This window comes from Podarcis liolepis, assembly GCF_965112155.1.
Source record: "Podarcis liolepis genome assembly, chromosome: 2".
NCBI classification, from domain to species: domain Eukaryota; kingdom Metazoa; phylum Chordata; class Lepidosauria; order Squamata; family Lacertidae; genus Podarcis; species Podarcis liolepis.
In genome coordinates, this window is record NC_139555.1 from 24938972 (window position 1) to 24962628 (window position 23657).

The 23657-nt window shown below is 38.8% G+C and overlaps 2 protein-coding genes across 13 annotated transcripts in view; one reads left to right on the forward strand and one right to left on the reverse strand.

Moving 5' to 3' along the window:
* LOC310700384 (ABC-type organic anion transporter ABCA8-like) overlaps positions 1-23657 on the forward strand; it is a 317713-nt gene that overhangs the window by 75836 nt on the left and 218220 nt on the right. The window lies entirely within an intron of this gene.
* The window catches only part of LOC310700383 (cholesterol transporter ABCA5-like), a 50629-nt gene that overhangs the window by 6447 nt on the left and 20525 nt on the right, over positions 1-23657 (reverse strand). For 11 of the 12 annotated variants that reach the window (XM_083489824.1, XM_083489819.1, XM_083489826.1 and 8 more), the window contains 22 exons: positions 22925-22983; positions 22128-22238; positions 20598-20773; positions 20342-20461; positions 18587-18725; positions 18389-18479; positions 17027-17166; positions 15696-15815; positions 15396-15597; positions 13336-13508; positions 12403-12530; positions 11896-12033; positions 11383-11496; positions 8829-8999; positions 7322-7435; positions 6797-6931; positions 4277-4342; positions 2934-3025; positions 1981-2104; positions 1501-1618; positions 1315-1406; positions 500-675 (listed from right to left, as the gene is read on the reverse strand). In XM_083489824.1, the coding sequence (XP_083345950.1) occupies positions 500-675; positions 1315-1406; positions 1501-1618; positions 1981-2104; positions 2934-3025; positions 4277-4342; positions 6797-6931; positions 7322-7435; positions 8829-8999; positions 11383-11496; positions 11896-12033; positions 12403-12530; positions 13336-13508; positions 15396-15597; positions 15696-15815; positions 17027-17166; positions 18389-18479; positions 18587-18725; positions 20342-20461; positions 20598-20773; positions 22128-22238; positions 22925-22983 (2799 nt within the window). The remainder of the gene's footprint in view (positions 1-499; positions 676-1314; positions 1407-1500; positions 1619-1980; positions 2105-2933; positions 3026-4276; positions 4343-6796; positions 6932-7321; positions 7436-8828; positions 9000-11382; positions 11497-11895; positions 12034-12402; positions 12531-13335; positions 13509-15395; positions 15598-15695; positions 15816-17026; positions 17167-18388; positions 18480-18586; positions 18726-20341; positions 20462-20597; positions 20774-22127; positions 22239-22924; positions 22984-23657) is intronic. The other variant, XM_083489820.1, reaches the window with a different exon arrangement.

A 23657-nucleotide genomic window follows, 5' to 3' on the forward strand; every position in this document is an offset into this window, starting at 1 on the left:
TTAGAGTATGCTCATTAGTTCTTTTTCAAGTAAATTGCTTCATATGACATTTTGTGTTTTAGCTAGTATTATTTGATCTCCAGTTAACTTTACACTATTTGTGGTTTTAACTGGATTGATCTTCCCTACAGAAATAATCAAGATGTATGCCACAGGTAGCTTAAGTGTTTTTTAATAGTGTTTTAAGAGATGTGACCAGAAAAGTCTTACAACCTGACAATTTTGCCTGCAACTTAGACTGTTGACTACAAATTACCTTTCAAACTAGCACAGAAGATTTTGATACATAACAGAAAGCAGAATCTGAACTGCAGCTTTCATCAGCCGAAAAATAAAATGATGCAAATTTATGTCTTAGATATATCTGTGTATCTACAAGAATCTGTGGGGTGTGGTTTTTAAGTTGAAGCTAACAACCATTTTCAGGGAGACATTATACCAAAGTAAGAGAGAAGAAACTTCTCTGAATGTAAACAAAGTGTTTAAAATATATATTTACCATTTTATGAATTCTTTCATGTTACTTTCACTCATTCCTTTGATAGCACCATAAATTTCAAAATGTTCCTGCAATGTAATATCAGGCCAAAGTGGATTTGTCTGCGGACAGTATCCCATAAATCTCATGGAGCTATCCTTGTTATTTTCGCCTAAAGAATAATCTCCCATCAGCACCTGTGAATATACCAGTCCTTATTCAATATTCTTACATATAGTTTGCAGTTAACATGCAGAAAAGTTGATTGTATGGAAAGTTAATTTTTTAAAAAAATGACAAGAAATGCTCAGGTTTGGTTTTACTACATGATCACTCTTTTATATACCAGGAGCCATCTGGGATATAGCCTTCCTATGGGTAGTCACAACATCCCAGTGCCTATTTCTGAATCTAAGCCATATATCATATGAATAGAAAACCCATTGTGCCCCCTCTAAAAGTGTTAGCTTTAGAAGCAAAGCAAACATGAGTCTGTTCACAACTCTCAACCATGTATTTTAGTAGGTCTTGTGACCCCCCCCCCAGTTCATAGTTCTGAGATTATCTATGAAACCAAAAAGGAGTTAGGCACTAAAAATTCATACGCATGAACATTTCCAATAATGGGCACCCCACTCTTTCATAATATTCTTTGGGCATCTAGCTGAGGTTTAGGTATTTACGTGCCAGCTGGAAAGAAATATCCAGAAAAGAATATGGATCCTCAGTATGAAATAACATTTTTTACCCTCTGAAAAAAAAGGACTACAGCCTGAGCTATGAAACCTGTTCTGGATGGAAGAGAGGGACACCAGCTTCAGGTTGCACTTGAATACCTGGCCGGAGGTTGGTTCTACTTCTCCCACCAACATATTAATCAGTGTGCTCTTCCCAGCTCCATTGGGGCCTAGCAGTCCCAGAATTTCTCCTGGAAAAAGAAAAGGCAAACACGTAAAATGTGCAGTTCTGTTTAATGAGATGGTGCATTTTATTTTCCCGACTTATTTATTTTTACAACTAACCTTTTTTTACACAAAAAAAGACCTGATTGGTTGCCACCTTCTTGATTTTTCTTCCAAGAAGAAAATCTGTCTTTTCATCATAATCTTTATGTAAATTGCTGACCAAAATGGCAGGTTTCTGGTGAAACAAAAGATAACAGAGCTTAATTAATAACGCACATGGAAAACTAAACCATGCTTTCTTGCTACGTGCACAAGTTGAAACAAGCCTGAGCAAAGCCTCAACCTCACATGCTCACCTGTGCAGCCAGGAGAAGGATTTCATGGGCATTTACTTTCAGTTCCCATAAACTTAGCATGTCTTCTGCTAACTAGGGATTGTTAGTTAAACAAGGTGCATAACTCGTGATTTGGAATATGTGCTTTTTGAAACAGACTATCACTATATGAGAGGTAAGGCACATCACCCCTTATACAGGTCTTACAATATGACCAGGTGCCAGTAGGTTCACAGGGTTGATACTAAAGAGCAAGATTTACCTCCTCACAGCTCTGGCTCGTTGTCATCTCCTTAACCCTCAACCTCTCAGCCACAACATCTTCATCCTCATCCTCGTCAAATGGCACATCTGGCGATTTCCTGGCCTTCAGCTTCGCAGGAGTTCTGAAGTTAAGGAAATATATGTGAAATCTGCTCATTGGGACCTCTGAACAGATAGAACTAACAGAAATAATGCCATCAGGTAGACCTACATGAAACCATATTGATACTTCCCTGTCCAATATGACCTTGTGACAGAATTGGCTAGAAAAACACCTAAAATAGACAAGTGAGATATTTTGCTAGATCAAAGAGTGATTGGGTGAATGAGAAGGTGGCAGCATTCACGCTACAATCGCTGATAATATCCCATTTATCCCTGATTCAGTTTCTTATGTGCAGCAATAAGAAGAATGCTCTTTCATGCAAGAATCATCACATATTCAGTCAGCTAAAGAAATGGTTGGACGATGGGTGGGTGTTCCGAGAAGCTGTGTGAAGGCTTTGTTTTCCTTCTCATTCTAAAGCATATTGAAGTGTTTGACTTGGGAGAAAGTTCAAATAAACTCTCTGGTGCTGATGGCTACAATATATTTGTCTGATCCACTAACTAGGAAAGCATACACACTATTCTGTGATATTTTAGTTTGCCTAATAAAGTAGTGTCAGAAAGGATGTCAAGGGCAGAACTCTTAGATCATGAACAGAAAAAACTGTGGCACTGCAAGGATCCCAGGGCAATCTCTTGGACTCCAATTGCTTCACTAACGTCCCTAAAAGTATTGCCTATCTAAGTAATAACTCCAGCCCTCCCTTAAGCCCTAAACATCAGCAAGTGGTCACTTCTCCATGGACCAAGAGACTTTTAACGTGTATACTTTGTTGCAGTTCACTACTGACTAACACTGGCTTGGTGTAGTAATTTCAGTACCGTAAATAGAGGCATACCAACCTGAAAAATGGGTCATTTCTCATTGATTTGCCTCCACATTTCACCTCAAGATAGCGTAGAAGGAAGAGCCAAATGACACATTGCAAGTAGGGCTAAAAGAGAAGAAAGGAAGAAGCACATTAAATAAAATGGATTTTCTCCTTTGCAAAGGACCCTAGATGCATCCCCCCTCTTGGCACATTGCTCCACTCTCTTCCCACAAAACAAGGTAAGATAGAGCCAGTGTGGTGTAGTGGTTAGAGTGCGGGACTAGGACCTGGGAGACCCGGGTTCAAATCTCCACTTGGCCATGAAGCTCACCCTTGGGCCAGTCATTTCTTCTCAACCTAAACTACCTCACAGGGTTGTTGAGAGGATAAAGGGGGGGAGGGAGGAAGTGTGTACGCCGCCTTGAACTCTTTGAAGTATAAATAAAATATTATTATTTATTTACTTTATGTATCACACTTCACGTGAGGCATCACAAAGCAATATACAATACAATACAATTAGAGTGATGGAGCATCTTAAGACCTTCATTACATTTCCCTTTCTGCAACAATCTGTCGGTTGTCTCCACAACTATTTACCATATTTTTCGCTTTATAAGACACCCTTTTTCCCCTCCTAAAAAGTAAGGGGAAATGTGTGTGCGCCTTATGGAGCGAATGCAGGCTGCGCAGCTATCCCAGAAGCCAGAACAGCAAGAGGGATTGCTGCGCAGTGATCCCTCTTGCTGTTCTGGCTTCAGCGATAGCCGCGCAAAGCCTGCTCAACAACATTTGATTCCGAATCTTTTTCCCCCCTTGTTTTTCTTGTTTTCCTCCTCTAAAAACTAGGTGCATCTTATGGTCGGATGCGTCTTATAGAGCGAAAAATACGGGTATTTATTTAAGCAATTAGTAGGACGCCTCAACCCAACTTGTGCTATACATCCTTCAATATCATTTATATGCCACAGTGGTGGGAGGGTCAGGAAGAGTACATCAAAAATGGCTGATCTTCACCTAGTGTTAGAAGCAAGACTAGTTGCACCAGCATACACTTGCTTCTATGTTTTAGCAAAATAACTCTAATGACCATGATTATGGCCATGTCTTCCCCATAGATCAGTGATGGAAAACATTTGGCCCATGGATCAAACTTGACCGGCTAGGGGATCAAATATGACACAAGAGGCAGCTTTCTCCAAACCATGCTCACCTGCCCCACACCTTTTTGTAAACCGCTTTGAGGTTTTTTACATGCAAGTAATATATACATTTTATGAAATAAAATAAAAACAATAACACCTTATCATTACATGTAAAAGTGTATCCAGACAACCCATCTCTTAAATTCTTAAGGGAAAATATGGTGCCTACCGCTATTGTTGAAACCAATAGCCTTTCTGTATTTCTTTCCATATTTCGACCAAGCTTCTCTGCTACCTAACAATACAGAAAATGCTTATTTCAATATTTCCCCCCTCATATTTCTACAAGTCATTCTGAGTTCATTTATATAATATTAACATTTAGAAAATGCTTTCAAATGGTTTTACAATGCTTTTTGAAACAATTTATCTGAATTATTTCTTCCACAGACTGATTTTTGCAGGAAGCTCATCAAAAAGCATACATTTTTACAACAAACAAACCTGCTTTTCCTTGTTTCAAAGAGAGCATCAAAATACAAGAAAAAGAATAGATTTCATTTAAATACAACTTAAATAAAAGCAATAACTAGATAACTAGTTAACATAACATAACTAGATCGAAAAGCTGAAACTCAACACTTGGTACAATGCTTGAATGAATAGGCTGGTGTTGAAACTCCATCAGTGCTGGCACAACTTGCATCTGAGAGGGGAGGGCATTCCAAAGTCAGGGGTCACTAATGAGAACATCTATCTTGTACTGCCATCTAATACCGTATTTAGGCAAATCTAATGCACAATCGAATCTAAGGTGCACCTCAAATTTCAAAACCTTGAAACCAAAAAAGCATTTGCTAGTGAATGGAAATATGCCATCAAATCTAACGCGCACCCTAATTTTCACAGTGCAATTTGGCCAGAAATGGTGTGCATTACATTTGAGTAAATATGGCACCTCTCATATTCCATGGTATTGTAAAGACCAGTCTACTGCTGACTAGCAGAGGGTATACACTAGCTGGTTTGATTCAGAATTGTGTTTGACAAACCAAACTATTGCACCCCCCCGTCCACCAAAATAAGAAAATAGCTTAAGTAATTCCAATACAGATGGAGGCCAACAGGGCTGGATGGAAGGACACACACACACACACACACACACACACACACACACTGAATCCCAACACAAAGTGGATTTCAATCTGTATTACCCTTTTATTGGAATACCCCTAAAATCAGATTGCTATATCAAATGCTATATATGAACAGTTGTTGTTTGCAAGAAATAACAAGAAGGCAGGACAGATCCACTCTGTATAGAAGGGAGGCAGGTAGAATTTATGAGAAAAATCCCAACACGCCTGTTGAGGCAGAGAGACAATTATAGATTCATGACATCAACACTAAAGAAAAACAAAATAAGGTTCAAATGGGAATTTCCAGAGGGACTGTCATTTACATATAAAGACAGGAGGAGATCCTTCAGATCAGTAGAAGATACAAAAATCTTCTGGAGGAAGTACTGGGAGGAAAAAAACTGGTAGAGTGAAGCAAGGACAAGACCAAAACTTTTATTTCCTTTTCAACGTGACCTTAGGACAATAGCATAATCCGGACTATAACTACATAATAACAGTAAAGTTGTGAGTATTTTAAACAAATAAAGGATTATGAGACTGAAATGTATTTCATGGAATATTAATGGATTAAGCAGTAAATTTCGGAGAAACGATTAGAATGTATATTAAAGAAGAAAAAATGGGATGTCATATGTATACAAGAAACACATATACCCAAAACTCATGTAAGGGTGTTAAAAAATACGAGACTAGGACAGGAATACATAGCATCTGGAATGGAAAGAAAAAGAGGAGTGGTCATCTATGTAAATACAATGTTGAAATCCCAAATGTTATTCCAAGATGATGAAGGTAGAGTACTTGGGGTAGAAATACAAACAAAAGAAGGAAAAATCATAGTGGTGGGAATATATGCTCCGAATAACAAAAAGGATGAATTTTTTAGAAAATTGGAAGAGAGATTATGGGATTATGTGGATGAAAATATAGTAATTATGGGAGATTTTAATGGAGTAACATTGATAGAAATGGACAGAACGCAAAGAGAGAAAACGTCAAGTTCAGGTAGATTACCACTCTCCTTTTTCCATTTAATTGAGAATTTTAATTTATATGATGCCTGGAGAACAAAAAACCCAAGTGTTAAAGATATAACCCATTACTCAGAGGCAAAAAAATCTGGGGGACGAATCGACGCAATATGGCTAACAAAAAAGTTCCTATTACAATTGGAATCGTTTGGAATAAAAATAGAATTTTGGGGAGTATCATCATTTTAATCATAGATATTCTTCCTCCTAATGAATAGCATTTTATAGAGGTATAAATAACTGTAAATATGAAAAGAGACAAAATATTCTTTAATTCCTTTTCCTTGGATAGATGTATTTGTTTTTCTCTTTTGTATTTTCTTTTGTTGTGAATATGCATGTATTTTAACTTGTATTGAATAAAAATTTATTTAAAAAAGAAATAACAACAACCTATTTTCCAACTTTCAAAATAGTTCAGTTTCCTGAGCCCAGCTATGGTTGCCCATAACTAGTCTTAAGTCATGTAGTGAGTGATGTGGAATGAAATTTTAATCAAATGTATTGCCTCCTGCACACCAGACTTTTGAAACTACAGACAAAATTTATCACTGTTTTAGTTCACTGCAAACTTACCTCTGTTAGAGAAATGAGGCACCCAATAAGAGGATATATTGGGATGAAGATAGAAAAGCACGTGTGAATTATAATTGCTATTGCGTACGACTGAATAAAAGCTACATCAATAACAATAACACAAATCAAGGCTACCTGAAAAGGGAAAAGAAATAAAGATAATTACAATAAAATTAGAGCACCATTTGATTTCTTTTTATCCATCTTTAAAAAATGTTGTAGCATTCATTTGCATGTGGGCTACTGAAAAACCAGCTGTATAGATTGCTTTTGCTAAGAAAGCAAAAAGTAATATCCAGAATAAAAGGAACAGCAAATAGTGCCTAAGAGACAAATAATTAATCCTGCAAAGTTTGGTTTCATGCTGCATGCACATGCTGTACAGCAAACTATGCACTTGCAGGACTGAGCTACAACCCAAATGAGAAAAAAAGACATATAATTATTTCTTAAATGTAACAGTCAATCAAAATACTAAATTGCATTAACTAGGAAAGATGTATCAAGTACTGCACTTTTACTTACTGTTGAAAAAATTAATGACCAAAATTCTTTGGTGTTTTGTATTGTTTTGAAGGTGAAAGAGACAACATAATGAAACAGAATTACCGATGGAACATAGCCAATAAGGCACAAAACCTGCAGGGAGGAAATTAAATTTGAGTTATGCATAACATGAAAACACAACAAAATGATTAAGAACACAGAATACAATCTGTCACCTTTCCAAACTTTTAGAAGACATCTGAAGGCAGCCCTGTTTAGGAAAGCTTTTAATGTTTAATAGGTTATTGTATTTTAGTGTTTTGTTGGAAGCTGCCCAGAGCGGCTGGGGAAACCCAGCCAGATGGGCGGGGTATAAATAAATTATTTATTAATTATTATTATTATTATTATTATTATTATTATTATTATTATTAATATTATTACCCTGCAATGTTTTACAAATGAAATCAGGGGTCATATTTTTAATACAAAAACACAAAAGGAAATACAAAGGCTCCCTTAATTATTGCACATTGTTGAAAGTTTTTCACTACCTGCAGTGTGCTGTACTCATTTACAGTGTTACCACCTGCTCCTATGCCAATTTAAAAGCCAAAAGGTTGATGGTTCTTTGGGTTAAAAGTAGAGCAGAAAAACATAAGTATACGACATTATTAGAGTTTGGATTTGATATCCCGCCTTTCACTCCCCTTCAGGAGTCTCAAAGCGGCTAACATTCTCCTTTCCCTTCCTCCCCCACAACAAACACTCTGTGAGGTGAGTGGGGCTGAGAGACTTCAGAGAAGTGTGACTGGCCCAAGGTCACCCAGCAGCTGCATGTGGAGGAGCGGAGACGCGAACCCGGTTCCCCAGATTACATGACTACCGCTCTTAACCACTACACCACACTGGCTCTCATTATTTATTGCAGGATGTGTGAAATACACTTCAGTGAGTGCAGCATGTAAAATGGCAGGCAATGCCATTACGCAGGCAATTTCTGCTTTATGTTCACTTTGCCGCTCTGTTGATTTTAGTAATTATGTGGCTTGTGGCTTGCTGTACTCTGTAAGATGCTTTGGGAACCTCCAAGTTGAATACAGTGTTATTCTGCTTTTGTAATAAATAAAATAAAATGGTGCCGTGGGGAAGAATCTTTACTAGGGCTGAAGAATGGCAGATTTGCCATCACATCCGCAGTTCTGCCAGCTCCTGCCTACCTGGGCAGTTAATTTTTATTCTTTGTGGATGGTGCAGCAAAGAGTCCTGGATCGGTTCCTCCAAGGGAAACAGACTGATTTTTGATCCAGTGGCTCTATCACTGGCCCTATTCTTCCCTTCCAAGGTTCCAGGTATTCCTGCCAGCAGTAGTTTAGTAATTCCTGCCCGCACCTTCAACAGGTCCAGTGGGGTTTTCCATGGCAACACAATTCCTTCCTGCCATCGGGAAATCTTTTCTGAATCCTACTGGATTTCTGTTGTTGAGGTGACGCCAATAAGGGGAGCAAGGAACGGATAAAAGTATCTGGAAGAAAACAAAACTTACCACAGCAAGAGCCTCTTCAGGGGAAAAAATAATTCCATGGTGAACTATGAACAAGATTCCGACCATCAGGAGGAGAATAATGTAATATAAAAGAATGTCAACCAGTGCTTGCCCACACCAGTATGCAGATGGATAAAGACCTGATAACTTAAGTTGAGTATAGGCTTTGATCTGCAAAGGTGCAAAAAATAAATGAAAATCTAGGTCAAATATGGGGAATGGCAGGAAATCCAGCAATTGTACTTTTGCTTTTGATAATATGATCTGGAATGAACTATTTTAAAAAAAAAACACAGTACAAAACATTCTATGGGCTCACCCACACTTATTGTACTTTATAGATATGGGTCTTAGTAGCTTTGGCTTTGGTTTGCCACTTTCCCCAGGAAAACCCACTCTTCAGCACTAAATCAGATCAAACAGCAACCAGATTTTCTGCAGATCGCTATTTGTTCTGATTCGGTGCTAAACTGTGGGTTTTCCTGGAGGAAAGTGGTGGACAAATGGAAGTGTGATTGAGCCTTCAGCCACCAGCTTATCTGTAGGGCTGGAAGATACGGTTTTCTAGAAGAAAAGCATTGGGAACATACATCAAGAGTCCTTCTAATTTAATTGATACAAGACACCTCAAACACCCCTAACTGATAAATGAACCAAGATGGAGGAAGAACATATCCTATTAAGAAAATTAACTAGGGAGCAGCTCAAAGAAAAGTACAGCAATGGCAGAGAGTCCTGCAAACCAGGGAGTACTTACCTCCCGAAATTTCATGGGTGAAAATAGGGACATTCCTGTACAGGAGTGGGTAGGGCTAGGGGCGGAGTCCAGCAGCTCAGCAGTGTGGTTTGGCAGACAATAGCAGGGCCAACACAATCCTGAGTCAAACGTGCCACAAGGAGAAAGCAGGAACTAATATGCATGCAAGGAGATGGCTCCAGCTGGCAAAAGCAGGGAGGCAAGCCACAGGCTACAAGGCAAATCAAATGCAATAACACACACACACACACATATATATGCACTATATTTCATTTATATCATCTAGATTCTAGAGGACATTAGTCCTGTTTTACAGTGGGGCACAACAGTGAGTACCTAGCCCAAGATCAGTCACTGAAGATAATATTAAAGCAACAAATAAAGGTAATGCCTGCAGCCTCCCACCCAGAGACATTGGAATTAAGAAGCAATATTTATTATTATTCATCCTATATGGCTGGCAGCACAACATGGGATCAATAGGCCATTGCCTGCACAGTCCTAGTTAGGAATATTGAGGTCAAATGCAATTAGATTTTTTTTTTTTAAAGATAAGCAGCATTTAGCCAAAATATATACTCCCATTTAGACACTGATGTCTACTCTGAAGTTAATCCCATATAATTCCATGTGGTTTACTCCCAAGTAAATGTAATGAATAAAGAAGTTGCAACCGTAGTTACTATAGCTGTGGTTTTCAGAGAGCCAGAGGTTGGGATCCAAAAAGCCATTTGTGAAAGGAGAAAACGTTTGTTAATTTTTTGTGGGCAAGCTAGCAGAAGACTTCTCAACAGTGTACAACACCACAATATATCGGGAGTTGTGTTATACTACAAGAAACATAGTGTGTAAGGAAGATACAGGCTTTTGGATCACTTCCATCTAAATAATTACTTTTATGCCAATTTCTTTGTAAGTAGTGAAACAAGCAGTTATGTAAGCATCTGCAGAGAATATATGAAAGTTTGGCTGGAAGTTTTAAAATTTGTGTTTACTCTCTGAACTTAAGGTTTGGTCAACACAGGCATACATGGAGCAAAAAAAGAAAAACAAGACACATGGAAAAGAAAAAGAAACGAAACATAGTTGCATCATTAAAATTAAGAGAGCAGGTGTGGTTTTTCCCCCTGAGACTGAATAATGGGACATTTTGGGTGGTAGTAGCAAATGCGTAGTTTGAGGAAGAAAAAGCAAAATGACTCTTGATGATTGGTAAAATGAAAGTTCACTAGAATGATCTGCAATTTCCACCTGAGTCCTAGTGTGGCAATGAATATGAACCAGAATATCCTGCTAATCAAACCCAATAAATAAGCTCTTTAGAATGCAGCATGACAACCAGCCCAAGTTATGACAGCATGGTATCAATTAGCTGAACACTACTACAGTCATATCTCTGGTTACAGACGCTTCAGGTTTTGTTTTTTCAGGTTACGGGCTGCCAAAACCCGGAAGTACTGGAACTGGTTACTTCCGGGTTTTGGCAGTCGCATCTGCGCAGAAGCGCCGAATTGCAAGCCGCGCGATTGAACAGAGGAGTTATAAATATTGCTGCTATTTCCTTATTCTATTTGAACACTTTTACGTACAACCATATCTGCCCTGAATTGATTCACTACAATGTATGAAATCAGTTAAAATAAGTTATGATGCCAAATAGGTGGCAAGGGAATAACTATGGTGACTCCTGATTTTCCCTCTGAGGAATTTGGTCTGAGGAATCACTGTGTTGAACCAATGTATAGGACATTTCACATTGCTTTTTTTAAAAAAAAGTATGTTCTAATACAAAGTTACCCTGTGGTTTTCTGCATTGTCCATGGAAAAATATGATGGCAATCCAGTTATTGTGACTCCTACTGTCAAAGCTTGAACAACCAGCACCATTATGAAACCTCTGTCAGTAATTTTCTGCAAAATAACAGATTGCAATATTAGACTACAAAGGGGAAAAAACCCAAGGTGAAATATAATTTTAAGCGGTTTTTTTTGGGGGGGTGTCTAACCGTGGTTTGATAAATCAGTCTGCTTTTGCTATATTTAGTTTAAAGGTTTTTGCATTTTTAATTCTTTTGAAAGACAGTACAATAAAAGCTTGAAAACTAATACTAATAAATAAATCTGTTTTGCAGCCTGACTAGGGCTGCAAAACAGGGAATACCTGGGAAACCACAACACATGGCAATTAAGACGTGTTTGGTTTTGGAGGTCACAAGTCATGCAATCCAATGTACACAAAGGCCAACTTGTCACAAATTGGAATGCAACTTCGTTTTACAAGAACTTTTTTTGGACTTTGCATTTACTCACTTGGAAGAATGAACTACTCCAGACATGGATGTTTTCTGTGACATTTAAATTGTGCAGATACAGATTGCTAATGATATTCATCATAACTGGTAAAGAGTGTTTCATGGTGCAGTTAAAAGCAGCTGTAAAGATGTAGTTCTGAAAACAACAACAAGAAGAAGAGCATAATCAGCGACAAACCTCTAGTGCCACCGTTCCTTCCCCCTAGCACTTTATGTGCTGCTGGAACAACACCAGGGCAGTCTGGGAGAAAGGAAATGACATGTGAGCTATTAAAGAAAACTCTGTGAAGCTTTGATCTTGCCACTGCTGCTGCCACCAAGGCTGACAGTGAGGAAAAAGGAAAAAGACCTACCGCCCTGTTTCTAAGTCGAGTTCCCTCTTCAAATTTCAAAGCCTTCCCTATCCCACTTGGGGGAAAAAATCATTTTGCACCCCAACTCCCTGCCAGCAAACAGAACCAATGCCCACATAGACCCAATATATTTAACCTGCATTTCTTCTCACCTTGCCTGCATGAGATACATTTAATGCTCCATTGTGGGGAGCAACTGATACATAATCACTGCCATTGAATATTTCTGTGTGTACATTCTGGTGTATAAGAGAGCTGATGATGTCATCAATGTCTGATCCTAGGTTGAGACAATAAAGAAAGTTGAAAGGTTAGTCTCACTGGCACAAAGATTCCTTGCATGCAAAGAGTTTCCCCATTCCCTGCTATGCCAAAGATACATATTATTGAACATTTAGAGTTAGCACTGGTATTGCAGCAAACAAGAAGGCTCATGTTCTCCAGAAGTCCCGTATAAACATCAAAATACCCTTAGAGTTTTAGGGTGAATTCCAATTAAGTCATACTCAGACCCAACACATTGAAATAAATGAAAGTTAATTATTTGAGTGGGTCTGCTTTGTGCATGAAGGAGATCAATACTCTTGAAGCACTGACAATATGTGTATCTATTATCTCTCTCTCTCTCTCTCTCTCTCTCTCACACACACACACACACACACACACACACGAACTGTGCTGTCATGTAATCACTATAATTATGAAATAATGTTGCTTATTTTATTGATCTATTTTAAAATATTTATACCCTGCCCACTAACTGATGCTGCTGTAAAGCTTTCAGCTTTTTGGTAAAATATCAAACTATTTAAAGTCTGTTCCATGAAGTTGGCCAGATACAATTCTAGAAACATATCTTTAAATTCAATTTGTGATTGAATGGGGTGGAGGAATCAAACCAGACTTGCCAGAGGGCTGATTTTTCTACCTGTCTTCAAGCTAACCATTCATTACACTGATTGCTGTTAAACTTAATTACACTTTTAATTTATTCCTACTGTATGTCATACAGTAAAAATAAAATAAAATAATGAAATGCCAGATGGTGAAATGAATAAAAGCAAATAAATTGAAAAGTAACTTACCAGTGAAGTTCTGAACAAGGAGACTGCTTTTGTATTTATGATGAGTTTCATTTGGTTTAAGAAAGTATAAGTCTGGAGAAAACGTAACAGGAACCACTGCATATTTGAAGTATTGCCGATACATATTGAACATATAAATCTCAACACCAAGGAACACTGTTAATAGCAAAAACCTGAAATAAGAAGAAAAAAGTACACGTAAAGCTGGTACAAATTAGTGTAAAGAATGGTGACCTTTAGAGCAGAGGTAGACTGAATAGCCATCATCCATAGTATTTCTTTATTTAATTTAACACAATCTGTATGCTTTTTAATTTTTGTAAAACCTCTAAGTGATTTTGCATTGTTTTACTGGAAACACCAATCTGTCTTAAGTTTATTCAATACAAAACACATATTCAAAATAACTTGAGGATGACAAGCATGTACTCTTTCGCAGTAACAAAGGAAAGGACCTTGCTAGATCAGGACCAGGTTGACCTGCTCAAGCATTCTCTGGAAGAATACCCTTAAAACTGTATCCACTGGTAAAATTGGCTGCAATCCCTGCTCTGGATGACAAGTCATTAAATAATGATTTCACTCATCCACATACTAAAAGTACAAGCCTGTAAACAGCTACACTGAGACAGCAGTCCTTGAGTATGATATCTAAGGCACCTTGTGTGGTATTTAAAAAGTTCAGAAAGGTTAAGGGGCAGGGAGTGTTATTGAAAAACTAGCATTATAGTCAGAGGGCTTATCCACACTTACCTTTTCCCTGCTCTTTCGAGGCACAGGTCTGTGCTTGGGTTTTATTTTTTTATTTTGTCCTAGAGCTTTCCCCATGAAAACCCATTATTTAGTGCTCAAGCAGAGCCAATGTCAAGTTGAGTTTTCCACACATTGACGCTTGCTCCAATGGAGCTTTAAAGAGCAGGTTTGCGTGGGGAAAGCTCCAGAGGATTAAAAACCAAAACGGTGCTCAGACCTGCAGCTTTAACGCACAGATCATGCCTTGAAAGAGAGGAAAGGTAAATGTGGATGAGCCCCCAGTCTCAAGCAATAGCAATCTGTCCTTCTTGGAGCATGACATGAATGCAATCACTTATTTTCCTTCCGTGGGCTCCTTCTCTTTTGGATAGTTAAAACATAAGACGGAAAAGTTTCCTGAAGTTCATGTGTAAGCCTTAGGTAAGAAAACTTGCAGCCAAATGTGATGTTTGATGATGCAATTTCTTTTCAAACACCTCTATCCTTGTAAATAATGTGCACAGATTGAAATTTACCACTTCCTCACTGGAACTTCTTTTCAAACATTTTTTCAGGATGTGGCAAGCTGCCCTCTTGAAGCGCATTAAGTATTCGCACAGATATTGCTGGCAAAGGTGAGGTGGGGCAGAAATAATCTAATATAATAAGGCTGAATGAACACACTTAAGCCCCAACTATCTCCAGGCTTCTCCTTGGCGCACTAGAACATTATAGGGATTAGGAGGCATGCATACATCTCCCTTGTGTTTCTCAAGCATGCATGCACATATGTACGCTCTCTCTCTCTTTTCTGGATGCTAGCTATTTGAGAAAAATTTGAGCTATTTGGGAAAGATGGAGGGCACAAGGAGAAGGGGACGACAGAGGACGAGATGGTTGGACAGTGTTCTCAAAACTACCAGCATGAGTTTGACCAAACTGCGGGAGGCAGTGGAAGACAGGAGTGCCTGGCGTGCTCTGGTCCATGGGGTCCATGGACTAAACAACAACAACAACAGCTATTTGAGTCCCAAATTTAACTTGCACTAGGAGATAAGGGAAAACTACACAGACCTTCCATTCTCCACAATGATGCAGCGTGCTGCTTACATGTGTGCAGCATAGGAAGCAACGAAGAGACTCAATAGCAATTCCTCCATGCACACACATGCTGTACTCACTATTTCCCTATCAGGTGCTGCAACACAAGGCGCCAATCTGAGATGCAGTCTTTACTCTGGGCTGCGGTCTGTTTTAACCTTTTAACCTATTTCCGTTTCTGACTCTCATACATTTTGGACTAAGAAACAGAAAGCCAAGATGCTTACACTTCCGTGAGTGATTTGATGTCACGTTTGAAATTAAGAAAATGAACTTTTGCCAGAGTAGAGACCTGTTTTTTCCAAAGAGACTTATTGCTTAGTACACACGATTTTGTCTCAGATAGCATTAGCAGGCTTTGCTCTAACTCATCCATAGATTTTGCATCCATTTCATCTTCAGCTTGCTCCGAGTTAAATGCACTGAAATCTAAGGAGGGTAACAGGTTAGGCAACTTAGAATTTATCCCCCGCCACCAAATCATTGTTCTGTAATGTACTACAGGAAGTACTGTCATTGATTCTCACCTGTGTGGTTAATTTCAGCTTCAACTTCCAGCTTGAGGAACACATCCTCCAAGGTAGTCATGGAAACGCCGTAAGAAATAACACCCAAATGGGAATGCATGTCTAGATCAGCAAACAGTGCTAGAAGAAGAAGAAGCAGGAATTAGATGTGGTAATAGTAGCAACAGCAACAGCAGCCGCTGCTGCCGAGCTACTGCTTGGAAATAGAAATATAGGAAGCTGTCTTATACCATTGATCAGTCCCTACCTAGAGCAGGTATTGAATGCATTGCTGATGGATGGGATTGCTGACGGGTCAATCACCTGACATCACTGTGATGTAATCAAACCATGCAGGCAAACAAACTGGGCTTTGCAAGTGCCTGCAAACAATTTCAGCAGGGAGTTGCATCTTTACCTTCCCTCAAAGATGTTCAAGGAGACTTTGACTAAACATTAGGAATAACTTTCTGAAGGCAAGGGCTGTTTGACAGTAGAATTGACTACTTCCGGAGGTGGGCGGACTCTCCTTCACTGGAATTTTTTTAACAGAAGTTGGATGGCCATCTGTCAGGGATTCCTTAAGCTATGACTCTTGCACTGTAGGGGATTGAATTAGATGACACCCCTCCACACACACTACGATTCTATGACTGCATATCATATATGGCATGAGGGGTGGAACAGGCGAGAGTGGTTTAGAGAAAAATAGCCTGCCTTGAGTGCCAAATTAGGTATCTGGATGGGTGTATTATGTCTGTCTGCTGGTCTACGATGACAGTGGGTCTCCAGGGCTTCAGACACAAGTCTTTCCCAGACATACCTGCTGGTGCCAGAGATTTCTGCATGCAAAGTTTATTCTCTCCCACTGAGCTTTATAGCTATTACATTTCTTGCAATCATGTTGCCTTATTTCTGTTTGCCGTTGAGTGTAACAACAAAAAAGCCTTTGGTGCCACTATTGTTTAACGATTGCATATAGCGTAACAGTTCAAAGTCACATGAAACAAAAGGTGAATGTTTTCCTTCATTTATCAGAGTGTCAAAAATGTGTCTGAAATTGAGGGTTTTTTGTTGTTTTCTGGGAACTGTCTTGCTACTATATAATTTTTATTAAAAGCTTGCCAAGGAAGGAAGGAAGATTACAAAAAGCAAAACACAAACCAAACAACATAGTTTGGGGTGTTTTGACCCCTTTCACAATAAATACCATCTCTTTTCCTTGCATAACAGGCCCAAAACCTATGTTATTTCTCTTGAAGTCCATTTCAATTTAGTTTTCCATGAATTTCATTATTTTCCTCATCTGCTCTCCAATTTTCACTAGTGTTCAAAGGGGAGATGAGGTGTACCTGAAAATTTGTCCATGTCGTTAAAAGGTAAGGCATACACAAGCTGCTCTTCAGTCTGCTTTAACAAACTGGCTCCAGGGATATGCTGCTTGATCAAAAATGCTGTGCCTTCTGTGTTACAGTACCTGTCTATTTGCATACTAAGGAAAAACAAACACACACAATGTTTAATTATTATTTACAAGGTGGGACTCTATGGTCTGCTTGTTTTTTAAGTAACAAAAATAACATATTGTAAACCAATTTAACATATAAACTTTATTTTCTTAACCCAAATGAAAAACAAAATTTACATATAAGTATTCATAATACTTTACCTTTACTCATAAATTATCTAAAACTCTAACAGATAAATCATAAAAACATTTGCGATATATTCCAGAGGTGGGCCTTTTTTGTTTCTAAGGGCCAGTTCTTTTCAGCAGGCTGACTCTGACAGATGGGTGGGCCAATCTAGCTGTCAATCACATCTCCCTATGACATAATGTGATTGACAAATGGGTTGCCCAGCCCAATTGTCAAAATCCCTTCTGCTTGCAGTGTTCCTTGCTGCAGTTCCTCCAGCAAACTTTAAAGGGGGAGGGAAACTACTGCAAAGAATGGCTGCTTTAAATTAATATCCACGCTCCTGACTGAGCATAGGAGAGTGGAGACTGAGTGCTCTTTGCAGCATTTGCTCTCTCCCACTTTTGCTGCTGCTCTCCAGCAGCAAAAAGGTAGCAGACTCTTTTTTCTTCTTGGAAGGCCCACCGTACACTGATCCTTTTCAGAGGCTGAAGAGATGGCTTTCCAAGAAGGTCCAGCCAACCTGCTGACATCACCAATGATAGTAGCTGATGCACAGGTTGGCAATGTTTGGGGGAAATGGCTTGGCAGTCCAAACTGGACCCCCTGTTTCTTCATGCCTGATATTAAGCAAGTCAATAAAAAAATTGCGTTTGGGGGCAACTCTACCTGATACACTCAATCATATTTCCATTCAGTACTTTGTGGATGTTACTGAAATTTCTAGCAGGTATAAGCCTGCTTGATCCAATTATTATTTAATATTTTATTCAGAATGCAATCCTGTACTCACTTACCTGGGAGTAGGTGGTATTAAATTTAGTGGGAACTCTGAGTGGATAGACATAGAATTGTTCTGTCAAATGCTTTTTTATAACCTTGTGACAGTTGCTTTGTAGTGATAATTAAGAAAGAAAATAAGGCAGTATGAACCAACTAGTGTTCATATTTACCAGGTTTACTCATTGCTATTATACTTCCAGCTAACCAAACTGGGTGTTTTTTAAATCAGTTGTAAAATTCAGGCAAAGTGGAAAATAATGAACACATTGAAATAGACTTTCAGACTACAGATACCTCAAGCGGTAGCCAATTCCCCATTTTGTTTTAAGGAACAGAGAGGAGCCAAGGCATTTCAGCATTCCTTGAGAAATCACAGCTTTCCGATCTAGAAGCAAGAACAGAAGGTACCTTCAGTTATATCAGTTCATACAGCGACAAGCTGGCCATATTACCAAACTGGTACTAACACAAAGACCCCCAAATTGCACTTGCCAGCAACAATGTCTGCTTCTTCCATGAAATGGGTACTGAACACAGTCACTCGAGTGGATTTTCCATTTTTCAGGAGGTTCCAAACTGTTTGCCGTGAACATGGATCCATGCCAGCGGTTGGTTCATCTAAGAGTAATACCTAAATATTGGCCATGGAAAACAATGGACTAGCTATTCATTTTGAAAGTAACAGTTATCCCTTATCAATAATATCGTTTATCATTATCATCACTTCTATCAGATATGTGAACAGTTTGACCAGATAAGATCCCAAGAAAAAAGCTCAACAACTTTTGTGTCTGGATTATTACTTTTTGAAATATGGCAACCCTACTGTTTCCTCAAGCACATTGTCTCATGTTATTGTAAGTTTTTATTTCACGGTCTCAGTCTGCCTGCCAGTAGTTTGGGAATATACTAAAAATAAAATAATTTTTAAAGCACTCTGCTTCATGAAACACATCCTGTTCAGCTCCTGCAAACTGAGAAGTCTCATATACCCACATGCCCACACCCACCCCTTATAATAATTACGACAAATCCATTCCTACCAAAAGAAACACAGTCCAGAAGTACAAATCAAACAACATCAGAGATTCTGGCATTATTCTCATTAACCTTTCCATTAGTAAAGAACTGCAAAAACTCTGCGGAAAAATTTGGATGAGAAATGTTGGCACCATTCCAAGAGCAATGTAGATGTAGTGGCATAGACATTCTTCAGTGCTATCACCACTTCTGATGGACTGTGAATGGATCGTTAGCTCATTTCTTATGTTATTCTGGAAGCCATTTCAGCATAGCCATGTTGATGTAGGAAAAGACGATCAGAAGCCCTAGCCCACACCGTCTGGTGTTATGTATAAAAGTGCCTAAGATGCTTTCACAAAGTAGTGGGAAGAGAGTTGCAAACAACTGTGCTTGGAATTATCCTAGGAAGCTTCAAACACTCAAAGAGAGGGGATGTAATAGGCCTCCAGGCCTCGTGTTATGTAGGATTGCCTGAAATAAATACGCAGCTTAAATATGACTTAAATACATATGCAGCTGCTAAACTGGCTCTGATCAGTAACAATGAGGAAATTTAAACCAACAACCTCAATGTTGGTAACTGGAAGTTGAGGACTATATGGCAAATGCACAAAGCCATATTATGACCAATCAAATGTAGTAGTACAGAGGTTAAAAAAAAATGCACGCAGGTAAATATAGGTGGTTAACTCTGATAAAACATCCCCATTCCACAACAACACTTGACATACAGTTGGAAATACAGCTCCAGCAAGGCAAGCATCTGGCTCAAAGATTTCTTGCTAGATTGTCCCAGTGGCCCTGTCCACATTTCTGGCATGGTTGTTACTGAGAGATGGGCAAGCACGTTGTCAGAACTGAACAGGAAGGGACTACCTTGATCCATTTCAACTAGAGCTGGAATAGCTACCCAACAAACTAGGATTTGAAGACAGATACCCCTTAACCAATTTGCAGACCAGACCTGTGGTTCACACTGAAATCTGCATCCTTCTGGATTCCTTTAACTTTGTGAGATGCCACTATAAGACAGACAGATGCTTCTATCTCTAGTTTCAACAACTACTAGAATGGGTGCACAAATCTGCATAATAAATATGCCATGTAACTGATTCTATATATCTACTACTTTACCATACAAGCAGTGCAGAGAAACACATTTCTTGTAAAGAAATTACATATTATTGCTGCATCAATCAACCGTTTTGACCTTCTGGTGCTTACCTTTGGATCTCCAAGAACTGCAAATCCAACTGACAGTTTTCTTTTCTGTCCTCCACTTAGTTTTTTAGCTTGGTTATCTTTAATGGGGTGCATATCCAAATCGAGTAAAACTTTCTGGACCTTAAACCAAGGACAAGAAGTATTTCATGTTAAATGCCCTATCCTTAAGGCTCAAGATGGCTTGCAGACATTATGGTAGCATAATGGAATATATTTATGAAAGCATAATGGAATATTGTCATTAGCCTGCACTCACCTCTTGTATCATATCATTGGGAGGTATTCCTTTAACCGAAGCTATTATTGATAAATTCTCTTCCACGGTTAATACGTCAAAATATATATCTGACTGCTGGCAGACTCCAATTACCTTTCTTATATCTAGCATTTCATCTATTTCTGAAACTCTACAGCCATAAATCGATGCAAATCCTAATGCATGAAAAGCAAGAGCGGAAATGTTAACACTGTGATGGCTACCAGCGTAGAACATATATCTAGAGGCAGCTAGCTCAAACCTGAGGCAGAACACCCCCAAAAGTCAAGGTGTCTAATATCGCTGAACATGCAGAGTTGATTTTAAAATAAAAGCGATAAAAAAAATTATGCACTACCATCAACACGCACACAAATCAGAAAACATTAGAAACAGTACAGCTCTTGGAACTGATTTGTAAAGCTGTAGAGAAAAGAATGCACGCCACTAAAGAGTTGGAAGCAGAAAGTGCAGAGAAAACACAGTGTCCAAACTCAGCATGTTGGCTAGAGCGGCACTCTATGTTTTATTGTAAAAGTTGGAATTAGTTAATGAATGACTTGTTAATGAAGACCATTTGTGCCTTCTTGTCAGCTAGCTACCCTCAATAAGAGTGATGCTGGATGCCCAAAAAGTAACCTCTGGAAAGCAGGGATCACAGACCTGATCAGAGAGAGAGGGGGAATCTTTCGGAAGAGAGCTGAACTGTTCTCCTGCACACTGCTTGAAATGAGGAATTGTTAAGCTTTACTGGCTGAATAAACCATTACTACTGGTTTGCAGCTGTGGAGTCACAGAAGCCTTGGGACCACCATCTGCTGTAGTTCTTTACTGCAGCACACCTCAGCTGCCGCTGCACTGCAGCCTCTCTGCTGTGACCTGCTAGCTGGATTTCATTACAGTGGAACCTCAGAAGCCAGACACCTTTGAACTTGAATGTTTTGGCTCCCAAACAATTGAAAACCAGAAGTGATTGTTCCGGTTTTCAAACAATTTTTGGAAGCTGAACGTCCAGCACCTTGGTTTTTGAACTGTTCCAGGAGTCGAATGAACTCCCGGAACGGATTAAATTCGAAAACCAAGGTATGACTGTACAGTATTGTGATGCTCTCAAATTCTGCATCTATGGGCCGAATCCCTTAACTGACCATGAGTAAGACCTAAGGGCACAAACTTCCTTTGGCATAGATGGACCCTGAGAGACAGTGGAATGAACTAGACTAAAATATATTTTTGTATTGCTCCCTACATTGTTAATCTCTTGTTGATCCACTATTATTTGAATAAACAGCACTGCCTGCACATATGTGTGTGTGTGTGTGTGTGTGTGTGTGTTGAGAGAAGGCTTCTATTCAAACATTCAACTGTCCCAGGTTTCCTGAGTAGGGTCTTGAGTCAGAACCTACATTAAGCCCATCCCAAGGGTTACATATTTCAAAACAAAAACCACAAAATAGGCTTCCAGGGGATTTCTTCCATTTACGCTCTTTAAGACAAATGCAAAGAGAACAGAAGTAGGCACATATTTACCATCAGAAGGTGGGGACAATCCACAAAGAATGTTCATTAATGTTGTTTTTCCTGTTCCACTATGTCCAAGTAATGCTGTGATCTGACCCTCATAAATGTCAAAGGATAAACCTAATAAGAAATGAAAAAGGAAGGGGATTAATTAATGGCATTATATAGTATTGCTACAAGCTTCAGGAAGTATTTAGCCACTGCTACATACACTATCAATTACTCTTAAGAAAAACCCCACCATTAACAGAACATTTAATATTTAATAAAGCCAAACACACAGTTGTGTACAGATTAAGTTTGTTTTGACTGATGTTTCCTTATTGAGATATTTACTGATTACAGATGAGTAGTCAGTTAAGAGAAACTCACCCACATACTATACCATTGCTCCCATTGGCCATGTTTGCATTGAGCCTTGGCCTCATGTGCTCCCCTTTCCTCCACTGGCTTGGTCAAGAGCAGTTTGGAAGTAAGAAACCCAGTTTGAATAGGAGTGCACAATCCTAAGATTTGGTGCAGCTTATTTCTCCTTGATCACACCATGCTAAACCATGGTTAAGATGTGATTTCGGTAAAGCAAAATCAAAATCTTCTGGACTCACCTTGCCAGGCATATGGGAAGAAAAGAAGGAAATGCGCAAGCCCAAGTCTTGCTGAAACTCATTTCTGCTAGTGCATGTTGTGCTCAACCACGGTTTAGCATGACATGCAAATAGTCACTGTCAGAAAACAACGAACAGGCAACACTTAACGAACAAGGACTCACACTTGTGGCACATAGCTAAAAACCTAAGAAGTCTTACTTTTCAGGGCCTCCACAGTTTCACCCTTTTTAATATATGATTTCTGGACATTATTGATTCTGAAAGAAGAAAAGATAAATTTATTTCCAAAAAGAAACACAGAACTTTGGTAAAAATTTACCAAGCAAGATAAAATCAAAGAATATGCAGGTACCACATATTTATATTAGCTTGAATATTCCTGTTTTCGTTTACAATGCAAGGTGATTTTCATATTCAAAAGTAGTACGATGCTCCTGGGAAACTATGCAATAACCCCTTCCCAGAAAAAAAGTACCACATACTTTTCCTGAACATATAATTTGACTATGATTTCTTCCAGACTTTGATCTCTCATAAAACATTTTGAGAAATGGATGCAATGAGGAGGAGTCTGAACCACAGAATACAGTGAAAAAGATGAAATGGAACATTTCTAAACCACAAATACCACTTTTTGCTATTTGGCTTCTTGTCAAACTAAGGAAAATATGGGTAAATGGCACCCAAGGTTATTTGGATTGAATATGCCTCACTTCTGATTGCAACTAAGCTGGTTCCTACACAAAGGCATAGTACTTTGAGTGCATAGCAAAACGACCTTCCTTGCCTCAATTGCAAACTGACTAGTCAACATGCAACAGAGATTTGTACATGCAGTGACTCCCTTGTTGACTCTTATCAGGAAAGAAATATTAGTACGTGCAACATGCAACATTTGCATCTTAAGCAATACATGGAGCTTCAGATCACT